Consider the following 17,874-nt stretch of genomic DNA (forward strand, 5'->3'; position numbering starts at 1 on the left):
TTGATTGTCATCTACCTTAGATACAACTACCTCCTTCTCGGTGAACAAGCATTGGAAGCCAAGATCACACAATTGTCCAACGGATAGCAAATTGAAACTTAATGAAGCAACATAGAGCACATTGGAGATGGAATGATCATTTGATATTGCTACTTTGCCCAATCCTTTAACCTTGCCCTTTGAATTATCTCCAAATATTATTTTCTCTTGTCCATCTACCTTTTCATCTAGTGAGGTGAACATACGAGGATCACCGGTCATATGTTGAGTGCAATCACTGTCAATAACCCAATGACTTCCACCGGTCTTGTAGTTCACCTACACACAATAGATTCAAGCTTTAGGGATCCAAGCTTGTTGAGGGCCCTTCACCTTCTCAACAAGTGACTTAGCCACCCAAATTTTCTTAGGCCTACTCTTGTTGGGGGGACCTAAGAACATGACTTTCATCTTTCCACTCGAATCTTTTCTAAGCATGTAGTGAGCATTGAAAGCAAAGGGTCTAGCATGCTTGGGCAAGGGTTGTGGTGGTGGAGTTTGACACTCATGAGCAAAGTGGCCTTCTTGTCCACACTCAAAACATCTCTTTGGCTTTAGCTTTGGCTTTGATTGTTGGTGTTGAGCTTGAGCCTTCTTCTTCTCTACACTTGCCATATATCCAATGCCACTTCTATCCATCTTCATGACGGTATTCATGAGTAGCTCACTTTGGAGATGCTTGCCTCTAGCAAACTTGCTCAATCCCACCTTGAGATGCTCTTTCTCCATCTTGAGCTTCTTGTTTTCTTCCTTGAGAATATCATTGTTCTTCTCCTCCTTAAGTTTCTTGATTTCTTCTTTTAACTTCTCATTCTCAAGGATCACCTCTTTGTCATGATCAAGAGTTTCTAGCACAATGGTGTTGTGACTTTTCATTTCTTCAAGATCTTTCATGAGCTTCTCATTTTCACTCTTGAGCTTGACATACTCATCATAGTCATTGCACTCAACCACTTGCTTGCCCTTGCTACTAGATCCATGCTCAACGCTTTCATCAATTAAATCATCACATGAGGTAGCTATATCAATCTTAACAACATGGTTAGTAGCATCATGTGGCTCATTTGGTAAGAATTCTTGAGCAATGATAAGGGTATCATAATTGATCTTTAGAGTTGCATATTCATCTTTTAGCTTATTGTGACTAGTGATAAGCTCATTGTGCACCCACTCAAGTTTATCATTTTTATCTTTAAGCTCTTTCTTAGAAGATTTGAGCTCCTTGAGTTTGGATGATATAGAATCATTTGTTTCCTTGAGCTCATCATTAGCCTTTTCTAATGTATCACACTTAGCTAAGAGAGAATCATTTTTAGCATCAAGTTTTTCATTTGTAGCTCTACTCTTTCTAATGATCTTAGTATATTTTCTTAGTATTTTGACAAGATCATCATAAGTAGGTGAGTCATCATCATCGCTATCACTATCATCATCACTAGCATGTTCATCATCACTACTATCATCACTCTTAGTTACCTTGCGTTCACCTTTGGCCATAAGGCATAGGTGTGTAGAGGATGATGGCGATGGTGGTGGTGAAGATGCAAGATCAATAGCAATGGCGGCCACTTTTTCATCGTCACTATCATCATCGGATGATCCACTTGATGAATCAATGTCCGTGAGCCAATCACCGACAATGTAGGCCTTGCCACTCTTCTTCTTCTTGTAGAAGTCCCTCTTTTTGCCATCTCTCTTCTTGTATGGCTTGTTCTTTTTCTTTTCATCTTCATCGCTTGACTCATCTTTCTTGCCCTTGTTCTTGAACTTGTCTTTCTTGGGCTTAGTGCATTGATGAGCTAGGTGGCCAAGTTCGCCACAATTGTAGCAATCCATCTCGGAGATTGGCTTTCTTCTTGAGCTAGTGAAGATCTTCTTCTTTTTCCCATCAAACTTGATGCCACTCTTGTTTAGCCTTTTTAGCATCTTGGTGGTCTTCTTCACCATGAGGGCAAGGCTTTCTTCATCATCTTCATCACTTGAGCTCTCATACTCAAGTCTTGCTTTGTCATTGTCTTGGCTAGCTTTGAATGCTAAGTCCTTCTCTTTCTTCTTTGTAGAGGATGAGCCATCTTGTGGTGTGATGTGCATGTACATCTCATGAGCATTGATCTTTCCCAAGATTTGTGTCGGTGTAGCGACGAAAAGATCACCTTGATGTAGCACGGTCACAATGTGCCCATATTTGTCAATGGGGAGGACACTCAAGATTTTTCTCACAACGTCGGATGGTGACATTTGAGTGAGTCCAAGCCCATTGACTTCCTCTACAAGAACATTTAATCGAGAATACATCTCATTAGCACTTTCTTTGGGAAACATCTCAAAAGAATTTAGCTTTTTAATCACAAGATGATAGCGTTCCTCACGCTCACTCTTGGTTCCCTCATGGAGTGCACAAACATCCGACCATAGTGCATGGGCGTCTTTGTGGTTCCTCACACGATTAAACATATCTTTGCAAAGGCCTCTAAAGATGGTGTTGCGAGCCTTTGCATTCTATTTTTCATAATTCACTTCATCGCCTTGAAGTTGTGCGGCATTCCTAGGTGCTGGGAACCCTTGAGAGGCGGCTTTAAGAATTCCAACATCTAGAGCTTCTAAGTAAGCCTCCATGCGGATTTTCCAATATGGAAAATCATCTCCCTCAAAGATAGGAGGAGGTCCATCCCCGTGAGACATCTTGCTCTAAGCGATTAAGCTTAAAAACGTGAGCACGAGGCTCTGATACCAATTGAAAGGATCAAGATGCCCAAGAGGGGGGGGGTGAATTGGGCTAATTCTAAATTCTCTTGCAATAATCAAATCCTACGGATAGCCCAATTAACCCCTTATGCCTAGAAAGGTGTTTATATCAAACTAATGCACAACAACCTCTCAACCTAAGTTCCAAACTTACTCTAGCAAGCAATTCTTATGGATGTAAAAACAAGTATTGAATTGCTCAAAGTAAATGCTCAAAGTAAGTGCTCAAAGTAAATAGAGAGAGAAAGGAACGCGGCGATGTTTTGCCGAGGTATCGGAGAGTCGCCACTCCCCACTAGTCCTCATTGGAGCACCCGCACAAGGGTGTAGCTCCCCCTTGATCCGCGCAAGGATCAAGTGCTCTCTACGGGTTGATTCTTCGACACTCCGTCGCGGCGAATCACCCAAAGCCGCTCACAACTTGAGTTGGGTCACCCACAAGCTCCGCCGGGTGAACACCAAACTCCCAATCACCACCAAGCCATCTAGGTGATGGCGATCACCAAGAGTAACAAGCACGAACTCTCACTTGACCACGTGAAGCCTAATGAGAAGATGGATGCACACTTTGCTACTCTTGATTTGCTAGTGAGGCTACTCTCTTGGATTCTCAAATCACAAACACCTCACTAGGACCTTGCTCTTCTTGGCACTCACAAACGTGTTTCTCAGCTGTTGGAATGAGCAAAAGATGCTACACTCACGAGTGGAGCTTCTATTTATAAGGCAGCCTGAAAAACGAACCGTTATGAGCTTCTGCGGGATGACCGGATGCTCCGATCGTTTTGACCGGACGCTCCGGTCAGTTCAACCCGCGAACAGTTTTCAAGTGATGACCGGACGCTGTCAGGGTCCGGTCAGTACCGACCGGACGCGTCCGGTCGCTCTTGGATGCTTACTGTAAACGACCGGACGCTGGATACACAGGGTTCGGTCACACTGACCGGACGCGTCCGGTCACTCTTTCCCAAGTCTGGACCCTTACTGGAGTCGACCGGACGCTGGCCCTCAGCGTTCGGTCACATGACCTTCCAGCGTCCGGTCACACCAGACTTGATCCCCTTGGTCAAATGAACTGACCGGACCCTGCGGCCAGCGTTCGGTCGCATCGGAGCCAGCGTCCGGTCAGTGTTTGACCCTCCATTCACTTCCAACTTCCGAACATATGTGAATGAAGTTTGCTCCAAAAGATCTTAGGCATTCATAGGAGCTACCTAGAGCTAGTTTTAACAAGTGTGCACCACACCTAACTCACTAGACTTAACTAGGTCAAGCTACCCGTTCATACCCCCCTTCATAGTACGGCCAAAGGAAAAACAAAGTCCTAAACTACTATAAGTGTCTTTCCAACTCCAATTGACACTTAGAACTAGTTATCCTTAACCTTGTTGTCCAACCTTTGAAAACCGAAACGATTTCCATCGTAGGGGCATGACAACCTCGATTGCCCAATCGATCTCCATTACCATGACCTAACTTAATTGTCTCTGCAAAACACACGTTAGTCATAGTAATCTTGTATTGACATTAATCACCGAAATCCAATTAGGGGCCTAGATGCTTTCATCCTCCAACTTCTTGATAACGTGTTCAGGAAGAAGTATTATGTCACCATCTATTTGAAGCTTCTCCACATCAGGAATGTAGAGCTCACAATCAAATTTTTCTATGCCACCAAGTATCCATGTTGTGAGATTGTAGTCTCTGTGTACAGTACCGCAATGTGCACACCTGCTAGCTTCGCGGCGAGCTTGGTAGCAGCCTTCGTCGTTGTTGTCGGCGTGGAACGTACCGCAGCGAGCACACAGAGACTCTAGCATCACCTCGACGGAGTCCGTCACCACGTCGACGGAGTCCGGTGCCATCTCGACGGAGTCCGGCACCACGTTGACCGAGTCCGGCGCCATCTCGACCGAGTCCAGCGCCATCTCCGAGGCCAGCGTCATCTCCGAGTCTGGCATCATCTCTGAGTCCAGCGCCTCCTCCATGGCGCGAGCGACCTCCATGGCATGAGGAAGGAAGGGAGTAGACCGGCGCGAGGGCGACGAAGACGTGCGGCGAGCGGCGAGGAAGGAAGGCGCGCGGCGAAGAAGGAAAGCGAGCGTGCGGCGCGAGGAAGGAAATTGAAGCGACCGTGCAGTGGCGAGTGAAACGAAGAGGCGAGATCAATGCAGTGGATTGCGAGCGCGTGATTACTGCGGACAGAAGCCGAAACACAGGGGCAATCGCATCCAACTCCTTCCCTCCGAGCGTGCGACGACATCCTTTGAGAAAACGGGCCAAGAGTTCAGAACGTCTTCCTTTACGAGTACGGAGGGAGTACAGTAATCTCACTTAATTTCATGTGACGTAAGTTAAAGACAAGTCTAATAATGTTTAGTAGTCAGATACTTGTTTAGTATTTGCAACTATAATAGCACTGGGCGCAAGATCTGTTTGGCTCCACCCCTGCACATATATATGTGCTTTCTTGTTAGACATGTGCTAGTTTATGGGTGCATGTCATTGTCTAAAAAAAATGTTCATGGATGCATGTGGGCACATATACTTGTGATGTGTGTACGTGAATGTAAGCTAGCACGAATTGTGCTATCGGAAAAGAAACTATTCCTTCTGTTACCAAACGTAACATGTTTTAGTTTTAAACCGTAAGTTAATTATTCTCTAACTTTGATTACGTTTATAGAAAATGCACCAACTACAGCAACAAATTAGTTTCCTAAAATTCAAAAGAAGTATGTCCTGATAGTGCATTTAATTTTTGAATCATAGATGTTAATATTTTTCTAAATTTGGTTAAAATTAGAGAAGTTTAATTTAGGACAAAATTAAAATGCCTCACATTTTGGAAAGGTGGAAGTATATTACCAGTGCTGTGTAGAGATTCAGTTAGTTGAGCGTTCGTTCTTAGTTTGGTTTTCATCAACGGGTAAAAGAAGGAGCAAACGTCAACATTTTTTGGCATCTCAGCTTAGAGTTTTTCTCCCTATAATAAGAACAAAATAACTTGCAGGGAAGATGAGAGCTCAAATTAGCCACCATTAGCGGCCCTGATATCAAGCTGACGGGCACAGCCTTTATATTGGATTTGGATGTAAGATTGGGCTAGGGGCTGGACAGCTGGGCCAGATGCAAACATACCTATCTTCCTCTCGCGGGGCCCGTCATATACAATTCCGGCCCATCTCTCTTACGAAATTAATGGATGCGTGCTTCTGATTTTGTGATAATTTTCTAAGATTTATTTATATATTTTTTTGTAGCAGCTTTGTTGAAGGTCTTAATAAATTAGTAAAATTAAGATTCACTCAGCAAAAAAAATATAGAACTTGTAAATAGGCATGTACTGTGAACCCTATCTACATCCTGCTTGCTCATTTGATAAGCCGTCACATCTGTTTCTACTGATTTCTAAAGTCGGTCAGTGGGACAGGATTTTTTTTTTCTTTAGAACTGGACGCTACTTTCTTTTTTCTTTCGAACTAGGTTTGTCTGTTTGTTTGGCAAAAATATTCTATGTACTGACCTGAACTTTGTGTGTTCCCTTTTTCCAACCAGGATCTCACGTTGACTTAATCTGTTTCATTGCGCTCTTTATTTCTTGTTAAAACTAGATTAACTACCAGGATTATCTGAAGTTTAGGACAAGAGTTGAATTTCTTCAAACTACACAAAGGTAGTATTCAAAATGGTACTGAAATACTGATTGCTTGTTTCAGGTGCAAAAAAGTTGTTAATGGGCGTATGATGTATGACATGTACTACTAATTCATTTTTGTAGAAATATTCTTGGTGAGGATCTGGGTCCACTTAGCATGAAGGAGCTTGAGCAGCTGGAGAACCAAATAGAGACATCCCTGAAGCATATCAGGTCAAGAGAGGTAGAGAACTGACTGCGTGGTTTATATTTTTCTACAGTACACTGTTTTCGCTTGCATTTGACAAGCGTTGATATGTTTGCAGAATCAAATGTTACTTGATCAGCTCTTTGATCTCAAAAGTAAGGTAATAACGATGAGCTCCGGCTGCCTTTTGCCTAATTTTATTTCTGTTCCATGCATTCGTACCAAACCTTTTTTATTGCCGAGCTACCAATTATGTTGCAGGAACAAGAATTGCAGGATCTTAATAAAGACCTAAGGAAAAAGGTAACATCAATGACCTTATTAAAACATCTCTCTGTGTGTATATATGTATGTACCTTGATGTTAAGGGCATGTTTGGATCTCCTCCTCTAAACTTTAGAGCTCTAAAAACTTTAGAGAACTTTAGCTCACTTTTGAGGTTTAAAGCTCTAATGTGACGTGGGCTAAAGTTTAAAGCTAACTTTAGATCATTTGTTTGGAGTTTTAGCTCTAAAGTTGTTTACACGCATACATTTCTTACTGTGTTGTCGATGAGAACTGAAACAACTTTCAAACTAAAAATGCTATATGTGTCTCTGTTCCGATATGCCTACTTGACATAAACCTACTGCTCCGTTACTGATGCCTTTCAAGCGCCAGCTGCAAGAAACAATTCCAGAGAATGTGCCCCATGTTTGTGTTAGTCGCTGAATTCTCACTCTTGGTAGTAGGAGAATTCTTACTCTCATCGAGAGAGGATGACACTAGGAGTTGGGGCAATTTTCTTGTCTATTTCTCACACAAGCTCACACAAATGCCATGCCAACCCAAGGGGTTGGGGTTACATATTTATAGGCTGCTAGCCAGCCAAGCATATGCCAAGATGCTAGTCTAAGATGCTAGTCTAAGATGCTAATATGCTGTCCTAGCTAAGATGCTGTCCTCTAGTCTAAGATGCTGTCCTCTAAGATGCTGTCCTCTAGTCTAAGATGCTGTCCTAAAAACAGAAAAACAGCTACAAGGACCATGACCATGTGAGCATCATAGCCCCACAAAGACCAGCCACACATGAGACTTATCCATCATTCTCCCCCTAAGTCTTGTGCGTCGTCTTGTGGGAGAGTTGAACCATCCCGGTCCTGCAGCAGAGCTCAAGGAACTTGATCCTCCCAAGGGGCTTGGTGAGCAGGTCCGCAAGCTGGTCCTTGGTGTTGATGTAGCTCGCCTTGATGCTCCCTTCCTCCAAACAGCTTCGGATGAAGTGGTACCTCACCCGGATGTGCTTGCTGCGTTCGTGGAACACGGGGTTCTTTGCCAGGGCCAGAGCGGACTTGCTGTCCACCCTGAGCTCCACCGCTCTAGTGTCTCTGCCGAGGAGATCACCAAGCAGTCGAGCAAGCCAGAGCGCCTGAGTCGAAGCGGTGGAGGCCGCTATGTACTCGGCCTCGCAGCTGGACAGGGCCACCACCTGCTGCTTGACCGACTGCCAGCTAACGAGGCACTTGCCGAGGAAGAAGAGGATCCCGCTCGTGCTCTTGCTGGTGTCGATGTCGCCGGCGTGGTCGCTGTCGCTGTACCCGACGAAGTGTGCCGCCCCAGGGCACCTCGGGTAGTAGAGGCCGTGGTCGAGAGTCCCCGCAACATAGCGGATGATCCTCTTCACAGCCTGCTGGTGCTCCGTCGTCGGTCGCTGCATGAACCGACTAACGTAGCCGACGGAGAATGCCAAGTCCGGCCGTGTGTGGGCGAGGTAGCGAAGGCTCCCCACAAGACGCCGGTACTGCGTAGCGTCCACCTCCTCCGTCGTGCTGTCGCGGCTCAGCTTCAGCCTCTCCTCCATCGGAGTGATAGCTGGGTTGCAGTCGGTGAGCCCAGCTAGCTCAACGACGCGCTTGGCGTAGGCGGTCTGTCGAAGCGTGATCCCAGAGTCATCCTGGTGTACCTCGATTCCCAGGTAGAAGGAGAGAGGCCCCAGGTCACTCATCTGAAAGGTGGCCTTCATCTCTTCCTTGAATGCCGCCACCTCCGCATCCTTGGTGCCGGTGATCACCAAGTCGTCGACGTAGACACCCACCAACAGGGCATTACCTCCATTGCCCCGTCGGTAGATGGCCGCCTCGTGCGGGCTTTGCTCGAAGCCCATCCCCTTTAGCGTGGAATCCAGCTTGGCATTCCACGCCCTCGGTGCCTGCCGCAAGCCATAGAGGGCCTTGCGCAGGCGGAGCACCTTGCCCTCCTTGCCGGGGATCGCAAATCCCGGCGACTGGTGCACGTAGACCTCCTCCTTCAAGTCGCCGTTAAGGAACGCCGACTTGACGTCCATGTGATGAACACGCCAGCCCTCCTGGGCAGCTAGCGCAAGGAGGAGTCGTACGGACTCCATCCGTGCCACGGGAGCAAAAGCGTCGTCGAAGTCGACCCCCTCCTGCTGCACGAAACCTCGTGCCACCAAGCGAGCCTTGTGCTTGACGATGGCACCGGCTTCATCCCTCTTCAGCTTGTACACCCACTTAAGGGTGATCGCGCGATGACCACGAGGAAGGTCAGCAAGCTCCCAGGTGCGGTTCTTCTCAACCGCATCCATCTCCAACTGCATCGCGGCGCGCCATGCCGCGTGTCTCTCGGCCTCTGCGAACGACCAAGGCTCGCCGTCGTCACACGCAAGGTGCAACTGCGCCTCCAGGTCCTCCAGGTCATGAGGCACCAGTCCCGGCACCAACTGGTCGCCGAGAAGGTTCTCCATCGTACGGTACCGCAACGGCTCGCCGTCGTGGTACGCGTCGATGCGCTCCTCGTCGTGAGAGAGCGGAGTAGCGAGCTCAACCGGGCTATGCTCGACACGAGCTGGTGTTGGAGTAGACGTGCCCGGAGAGGTGCCTGTCGGTGCTGGAGTGCGTGGCGTTGCCGGCTGTGGTGAAGCCGGCGAAGAACTCATCGCAGCCGAGGTCCTGGCTGGAGAGCGTGGAGCTGTCGGAGTAGCAGGCGCCGGGGTCGGTGGAGGCTCGGGGACTGGGGTAGACGCGCTCGCCGAAGAAGAGCTGCCTACTCCCCCAGCTCCCTCGAAGTGGACGTACTCGACAGTGAAGTCGTCATAAGTCGGAGCCGAGCCATCGTCCACCGCCTTGTCCCACGCCCATCCTCGCCCTTCGTCGAACACAACGTCACGCGCCGTGCGCACACGCTGTGTCTTCGGGTCGAGGATGCGGTAGGCCTTCGAGCCCTCCGCGTAGCCGATGAACACTCCCGGAGTGCTCCTGTCGTCGAGCTTGCTGATGTGGCCAAGCTCCTTGGCGAACGCGAGGCAGCCGAAGACCCGCAAGTGGGAGACCGCCGGCTTGCGCCCATGCCAAGCCTCGTACGGCGTCCTGCCGTCGAGCGCCTTGGTAGGCGAGCGGTTGAGGATGTAGACGGCCGTCACCACCGCCTCTCCCTAGAAGACAGCCGGCATCCCCCTCTGCTTGAGGAGGGCCCGAGCCATCCCCACAACCGTCTGGTTGCGCCGCTCGACGACGCCGTTCTGCTGCGGGCTGTACGGCGCGGAGTAGTGGCGCTGAATGCCCTCATCAGCGCAGTACGACGCGAATTCAGCCGCCGTTGTCGGTGCGCAGCACGCGCAGCTTGCGGCCGCACTCCGCCTCCGCAGAAGCCTGCGCGCGTCTGATGGCGTCCGCAGCCTCTCCCTTGCTGCCGAGGACCATCACCCACATGTAGCGGGAGAGGTCGTCGACGAGCAGCAGGAAGTAGCGTCGTCCTCCCGGTGTGGCCGGTGTCACCGGGCCACACAAGTCCCCGTGCACGAGCTCGAGCCTCTCCTTGGCTCGAAAGCTCGCCTGCTGGGGAAAGGGGAGTCGCCTCTGCTTCGTCAACACGCAGACGTCGCAGAGCTGCTCCACATGGTCGAGGCACGGCAGGCCTCGCACCATCTCCGTGGCACTGAGCCGCTTCAGGGCCTCAAAGTGAAGGTGCCCGAAACGCTCGTGCCACTGCCACGCCTCGTCGTCCCGACGAGCAGCGAGACAGAGGGGTTGTGCCACCTGCACGTTAAGGACGTAGAGTCGATTTGCGCTTCTGGATACCTTGGCAAGAAGGCGACGACGACGATCCCAAATCCTCATGACTCCGTCCTCAACCACCACGCGCGAACCGTTCTCATCCAGCTGTCCCAAGCTGATGATGGAGTTCCTCAACGCAGGGATGTAGTAGACTCCGGTGAGCAGCCTGTGCTCACCAGACACGGAGGTGAAGATGATGGAGCCGACGCCCTTGATCTCCACGCCGGAGGCATCCCTAAACTTGACGGAGCCTCGGACGCTAGAGTCAAGCTCGGTGAAGAACTCCCGTCGACCGGTCATGTGATGGGTGGCGCCGGTGTCGAGGCACCACCCATCAGTCTTGTCGTTGCCGGAGCTGTCGCCGAGGAGGGCGTGTGCTTTTGGCTCGTCAAGGTGGAGGAGAGCCGCTACGGCCGGTGCCGCTGGAGGTAGCTCGATGCTGGCATGTGCCATGAACAGAGCCGGCTCCTCCTCCTCCGCCTGTGCGACGTGGGCCTGGCCGCGTCGTGGTTGTCGACAGTCCTTGGCCCAATGGCCAAGCTGGCCGCAGTTGCGGCAGGCGTCGTCTCGTGCCAGCTTGTGCCTGCCGGCGGCGCCGCCCTGGGCGCCTCCGCGGGCATCACCCTCGGCACGTCCTTGCGCCCCGGCCTGGGCGTCTCTGCGCGCCTTGCGTGGCTTGCCACGCTTGCGGCCGCCTGTCGCGGAAGAAGGCTCCCCCTTCCTCCGGTCACCCTGGCTGGCAAGCCACTGCTCCCGAGTGAGAAGGAGCTTCCCGCCAGTGGTGATGGGCCCTGAGAGGGACTGTGGCTCATCACTATCGACGACCTTGAGGCGACCTATCGCCTCCTCGATCGACATCGTGGAGAGATCCAGCAGCGACTCGATCGAGCGAGCCATCTGCTTGTACTTCTCGGGGACGCAGCGGAAGAGCTTTTCGACAGCTCTCTCCTCGCCGTAGGTGTCGTCGCCGAACTGCACCATCTTCTGCAACAGAGTATTGAGACGGAGAGCAAAGTCATCAACGTCCTCACCTGGCTTGAAGGCCAGGTTCTCCCACTCCTTGCGAAGTGCCTGCAGTGTGGACTTGCGGGCGCGGTCGCTGCCGATGCGTGCCGCAGCGATGGCGTCCCAAGCCTCCTTGGCAGTCCGCTTGCTGGTAAGCGAGAACTGCATCTCGGGCGGGACTGCAGCGATGAGAGCATCCAGCGCCCGTCGATCTAGGTCGTAGTCGACGTCGCCGTACCGGACTGCCTCCCACATGTGCCGCACCTGGAGCTTTACCCTCATCACCGCAGCCCACTCGACGTAGTTGGTCTTGGTGAGGGTAGGCCACCCACCGCCGGGACCGACGTCCCTGACAACAGCTTGGAGCCCGTGGTGACCACGGTACCGATCCGGGGAGAGAGAGCCACGCTGCCTGTGAAGGCCGCGCTCTCCATCGACCCGTCGGTACCGATCCGGGGAGAGAGAGCCACGCTGCCAGTGAAGGCCGCGCTCTCCATCGACCCGTCCGCCACCGTTGCCGTGCGCGCCTCCTCCAGGAGCGCCGCCGCCGTGCGCGCCTCCTCCAGGAGCGCCACCGGCGCGTCCGCGCCTGTCTGGGCTGCCGCCGCGCTCGTGGGCGTGCGCGGCTGCCCCAGGAGCGCCACCGCCGTGCGCGCCTCCTCCAGGAGCGCCGCCAGCGCGTCCGCGCCTGTCTGGGCTGCCGCCACGCTCGTGGACGTGCGCGGCTGTCCACTGCGCCGCCCGCGCTCGCGCTGCCTCCCTCTCTAGCAGCTCGAGGTCCGCGTCGGCGGTGTCGTCAGCGGAAATGGAGCTGCCGATGCTGCCGCGCAGAGCCTCGACCTCCGCCGCCGCCGCACGCGCTGCATTCGCCGCCGCCGCTGCTTCCGCCTCCGCTCTGGCTGCTGCCAGCTCCGCCGCTGCTAGCCTCGACGCCCTTGCCGCCGCCGCAGCGGTCTCTGCCGCCGCTCGCTCGCGTTCCTCTGCCGCGGCAAGTTCGGCCTCCTGCCGACGCCGCGTGCTCGAGGCGACCGAGCGCTGAGACTGCCCTGCGGACATGACGCGCTACCGGGGGGCTGCTGCGTGGGGAGAGGGCTGCTTCAGACGAGCTGGGAGAGGAGTGAACAGGAGCGGCCGGAGGAGCTGCTGCTGCCAACAGCTGGGGCTGTTGTGGGGCTGGGAGAGAAGATGAGCAAGAGATGCTCGGGCTACAGGATAATACGGCTCTGATACCACTTGTTAGTCGCTGAATTCTCACTCTTGGTAGTAGGAGAATTCTTACTCTCATCGAGAGAGGATGACACTAGGAGTTGGGGCAATTTTCTTGTCTATTTCTCACACAAGCTCACACAAATGCCATGCCAACCCAAGGGGTTGGGGTTACATATTTATAGGCTGCTAGCCAGCCAAGCATATGCCAAGATGCTAGTCTAAGATGCTAGTCTAAGATGCTAATATGCTGTCCTAGCTAAGATGCTGTCCTCTAGTCTAAGATGCTGTCCTCTAAGATGCTGTCCTCTAGTCTAAGATGCTGTCCTAAAAACAGAAAAACAGCTACAAGGACCATGACCATGTGAGCATCATAGCCCCACAAAGACCAGCCACACATGAGACTTATCCATCAGTTTGCAGCTGGGAGGAAGGTGGGCACAGTGGCGCAAGTGGGAATGTTCTTGATCCTTATCAGGGACTCCTTCAGCACCCAGAGAATGATCCTTCCCTGCAGATTGGGTAAGTTTTCTTCAGGCGATAATGGCTAAGATAGATAAAACAAAATGTGCAATGATGAAAAATTGAGATAGAGAAAAAAAAGACAAAAATATATATAAACATATCCATGAAGCCACACACTACTGTTATCTGAACTTGTGCACTCACAAGTCACAATCGCATCAAAGTTAGCCTCGCATGGATGAGGCCTTGACAGTATGACACATCATCACAATTCCTGTAGTGAAATAGAATCCTACCACTGCACATTCCGCATTTTAATTTTAGCATGCTTTGCTTTCATCATACCTTAATTGCGTTAATGAGTGTGTGTGTTCGTCCTGGGCAAAGGTACCATCAACAAGCCTACATGGACCAGCTGAACAACGAGGACATGGCGGACCCAAATGAGCACGGTCGATCTGGATGGATATGAAATGCTCTGATGACCCAAATGAAGTTGATGCATAGCAGGAATTCACCCTGCACGAAACTATGTATTGAAGCACTGCCCTTAAGCTCCCCCAAACGATTAAGTAAACAGGGGAATAATTCGAGCGCGTGTTGTACTGGTAAACTGCAGCGTGGTGTTCCCGTAGCATGCGGCTGGACGCACTGTGTGTGTGTGGGATTGTAATGGTTATCTGTAGACCTCGTGTGTCTTGTGTTGTGTGCGAAGCTTGGAACTTTATATATGTATGTATGGTATTTGTGTGGCAATTGTGCCATGCCGATGGCTTTCTATTTCTTTTCTGGGAGCTGCGCAAAACCGTCGCCATTTCTGGGCTTCAGTTCAGTTCAGACTTTGGAGATCTCAAACCCATCCTTGCCGAGTTAACCTCGGGGCGTCAGATCTCCGGGTCCCACCGTTCAGTTCTCCAAGGCCCTCGCGACGGACGCCTCGCCCGTCGCTCGTGTTGGCCACTGCGAGTGACTTGCCGAGTTGCCTGTCGCGGACGCGGGAAGAGGGGACCAAAAACTCTGTTCCGCACTTCTGCTCTTATCCAGGCTTCAGCATCCGCGCCGAAGCGAAGGCGCGGCCCAACTCCCAAGTGACCAAGTCCGAACCCGCGTGCGCGTGGTCCCTGGGCCGAATTATTAGGAGATCCCTGGGCCGTCTCCCTCCCTCTGGTCAGCAGCCTGCATCACCGTGCTCATGGCCCGTGGGCCGCGTCATCATCTTCACACGGCGCACTACTCGACTATACGTGCCGACGCGAGTAGAAGTCATTGTGAATCTTCGGAACCAAAATTGCTTACTCCTCGACTCTAAGGGATATTAAAACTAGGAGTATTTTGTTTGAGGATGTAATTTTCAAGCATGAAGGTAGGTGTTCCAATAATGAGGCTCATGCTATTGCTAAAAGCGTATCTAATATGTCGTCACTCGTCAGGAAGATATGTTTGGCTCCTTCAGCAGCCAAAAATATTGCATGTACCTCAAAAAATTATGACTATTAATAAATAATATGCCTGTATTCCTCTAAAAAAAAAGTAGTCGTGATTCGTGAACACGTGACTGTGAAGTGTGAACTCCGATCGTCTGATCCTCTCGCTGACGGCATGGAGGCCACCACTCGGCATGCCCCTGGCCCAAGAAGGAGTGAGCGAGCACGCCAGCTCAATACCAACTCCACCGGCCCACAATGGACTTAGCTGGCACACTGGCAGTTGCATGCGCGAGTTCTGCCTGCGTGCGTGCGTCGTCTATACCAACCAGATGTCAGAGACTCACAGGAGTAGGTGCGGAAAACAGATGGATTAATTTATTTTTAGCCCCTTAACTTTCGCCTTATCTAATTTTCACTATCAACTATAAAATCATTTAGTTTTGGCAGCTCAACTATTTAAACCGTTCAATTTTGACCCTGAGCCGATTTTGAGCGGTTTTTAGATAGCTCTAGGTGAAAATTGAACGGTTTTATAATAGCTAAGGTGCCAAAGTGATCGGGTATTGTAGTTAAGGTCAAAATTAGACAATGGAAAGAGTTGAGAGGCCACAAATAAACACAATACATAATTAAGACTTATATATCATTAATTAATATGATTAGCCATATTAAAGCTCATTAAGCTTAGCCTTTATATATTATTGATTATAACATTAAAATTATCAATAATACAAGATTTTAATAGTTTTAAATTTTCATAAATTAAAAATAACCTTTATGCCATAAATATGATTAGCCATATAGATACAGATATCTTTTAAGTATTATAAACTATGCATATCATCTGTTATATTAAAATAATTATCATTTACATCATTACTTTTTTACAGGGTACCTCGTTCTTCACGTATATGAATAATGTTGAATCTTTCATATTTTTATAAAATATGGATCTTTCAAATATTTAAACATCTGGGATCCATCCCTATACTACATTACATAGCTTGCAACATACTAGTATGAACTAGCATCATCGTCAGCATGAACCACGACGACAGTGACATAACATTGCCAGCTAGAGACAAGAACCGGAAATGATATTCTAAGGCTGGTCATGACTTGAATATTTGATATATTAATAAATATTTAATAATCAAATAGATATTAATAAAAGTGTAGATAAATATTTCAATACATATAAACATTTAATAACAAGAAAATTTAAATATGTGAAATTTCATAAATATATAAATAACTAAAGTACTTGATTAAGTTTATTTTTGGCCCCGCAACTCTTGCCTTTGTCTAACTCTGACACATCAACTATCAAAACTGTTCAATTTTGATCCTCGAGGCTATATTGAATGGTTTTTTCATATAGCTCAGTTTTGATAGTTGAGGTGCCAAAATTAGACCAATTTGTAGTTTGTGGGTCAAAATTAGACAAAGTCAAGAGTTGAGGGACAAAAACACTTAATTCAAAAGAGATTGGCTTGTAAAGAACAAAACTATCGTTCCCTACTGAGATTCGTCTGAACCCTATTCCTACTACTCTTCCCCAATTCCCTCTAATTTCTAACATCTAGCTAGTATCAGAGATAGTTTTTTTATCATGGAATCAACACCACATTGATCAATCTAGCAACGAGTCGGGTTGGTGAATTTGATCGAAACAAGTGAGCTGTTGGGTTCGATCTGAATTTTCAGTAATTCCTCCTCAGCCAGATCTCGCTACGTGGAGTTAGTCGTGTCATGTATCCTTTTCCCCACCATAATCACTATATTCGGCTTCAGAAGCCGCTCAGTGCCATGAATCTAGAGATGAAGATCCTTTTCGATGAACTCCAGCACCAGTTCGCTGAGTAGAAGGCCGTCCTCGAGAATCGCTTCAACCTCTATGACAACAAATGGGTGTAGCGTGTTGCCGACTTCGAGACCCACAGCCGCAGCGACGCTCGTGTTCTGAGGTGGAGATATTCGCTACATGGAGTATGTCATGCAATGTAATAACGTGGAGTATTGGGTGTTTTCACTTGTCTTGTAGTATTGAGACTATCATATGTAATTATGTTTGTTTGGAGTTTGGTTAGTAATGACTTCATCTCTACCTATATTAGATATGATTTTCTAATTATGGAATCATGTGAAATGTATGATGACAATGAGATATATGTGATGTATTAATAATACCAAATATAAAATATTATATAGTAACCTTTATTTAAATGTAACAATAAAGAATGTAAAACAATTAGGAACATAAAGGTCAATGCCAGTTCAATCCACTGAATAGACAATGAGTATGGCAATATTAGTCGTCGATCCTAACAGTGATGCTGGGTTTGGTCCTGGCAGTGATCCATGGATCCAAAGTAGTGTACATCCTCGACCATGGCTATTCCGCTCTTATGCTTTGGCTACCTCGACATCGACACATAAAGGGATACTACCGCCTTGCATGAGCTCTTGTCGGTCTGCACTCTAGTCACGACATTCACGACACATCAACCGTATGACTACGGAGGATATATCAGGCAGCTCGTTGGCTTACAACTTTTAGCTTTTTCTCCAATCTCATGGTCTGCAATATTTAAGGAAGCTACTAATCATTGCAATGGTCCTCAGTCTAATATTTGCCATAGCTCCCTGTGCATGAAAGACTAGAGTTCTCCTAATCATGTTGTCATATTTGTTTTGGGACCAATGTACTACCAACATTATTATTTACATGCCGAGTTTCCTTATGGAATTCAATTATAATGTCACTGCATTATTATTCCGACATGCAATATTGCATGCATGCACATATATAGATCAAACGGTACTTATTCTACCAAGCTCATCACAAATAATCTAGTGTCTTTTTTCTCATAAAATTTGTCTACTGAACATGATTAAGATCATAACCTATATTGTGATATATTTTAAAATTAAACCTAAAAACATTTTTATGAGGTTAGCCAAACAACTAGTAGAAATATTAATAATATGTTTAACATCATATGAATAATGTCCCCCTGTTTTTAGTGGAGAGTTCATGCAATATAGAAAACAAGAAAATTAATATCTTAGAACCTACACATGTGATCT

At 48.7% G+C, this 17,874-nt stretch overlaps 1 protein-coding gene across 1 annotated transcript; it reads left to right on the forward strand.

Annotated features, from left to right (window-relative positions):
- The first annotated feature begins 6,125 nt into the window (after positions 1–6,125).
- Positions 6,126–13,948, forward strand: LOC136537362 (MADS-box transcription factor 1-like). The gene is made up of 8 exons (XM_066529355.1): positions 6,126–6,200; positions 6,399–6,460; positions 6,566–6,665; positions 6,748–6,789; positions 6,891–6,932; positions 7,284–7,326; positions 13,309–13,414; positions 13,745–13,948. The coding sequence occupies exons 1-8, from the start codon at positions 6,126–6,128 to the stop codon at positions 13,827–13,829; spliced, it is 555 nt and encodes a 184-aa protein (XP_066385452.1). The 3' UTR covers positions 13,830–13,948.
- Positions 13,949–17,874: the final 3,926 nt, after the last annotated feature.

This window comes from Miscanthus floridulus, chromosome 2 (assembly GCF_019320115.1).
Source record: "Miscanthus floridulus cultivar M001 chromosome 2, ASM1932011v1, whole genome shotgun sequence".
Taxonomy (NCBI): Eukaryota; Viridiplantae; Streptophyta; class Magnoliopsida; order Poales; family Poaceae; genus Miscanthus; species Miscanthus floridulus.

Coding starts and splice junctions, on each gene's coding strand:
- LOC136537362 (XM_066529355.1), top strand. CDS start 6,126: ATGTACTGTGAACCCTATCTACATCCTGCTTGCTCATTTGATAAGCCG. Junction 6,666..6,747: donor AGCATATCAGGTCAAGAGAG/GTAGAGAACTGA, acceptor ATATGTTTGCAG/AATCAAATGTTACTTGATCA. Junction 7,327..13,308: donor AGAGAATGTGCCCCATGTTT/GTGTTAGTCGCT, acceptor CTTATCCATCAG/TTTGCAGCTGGGAGGAAGGT.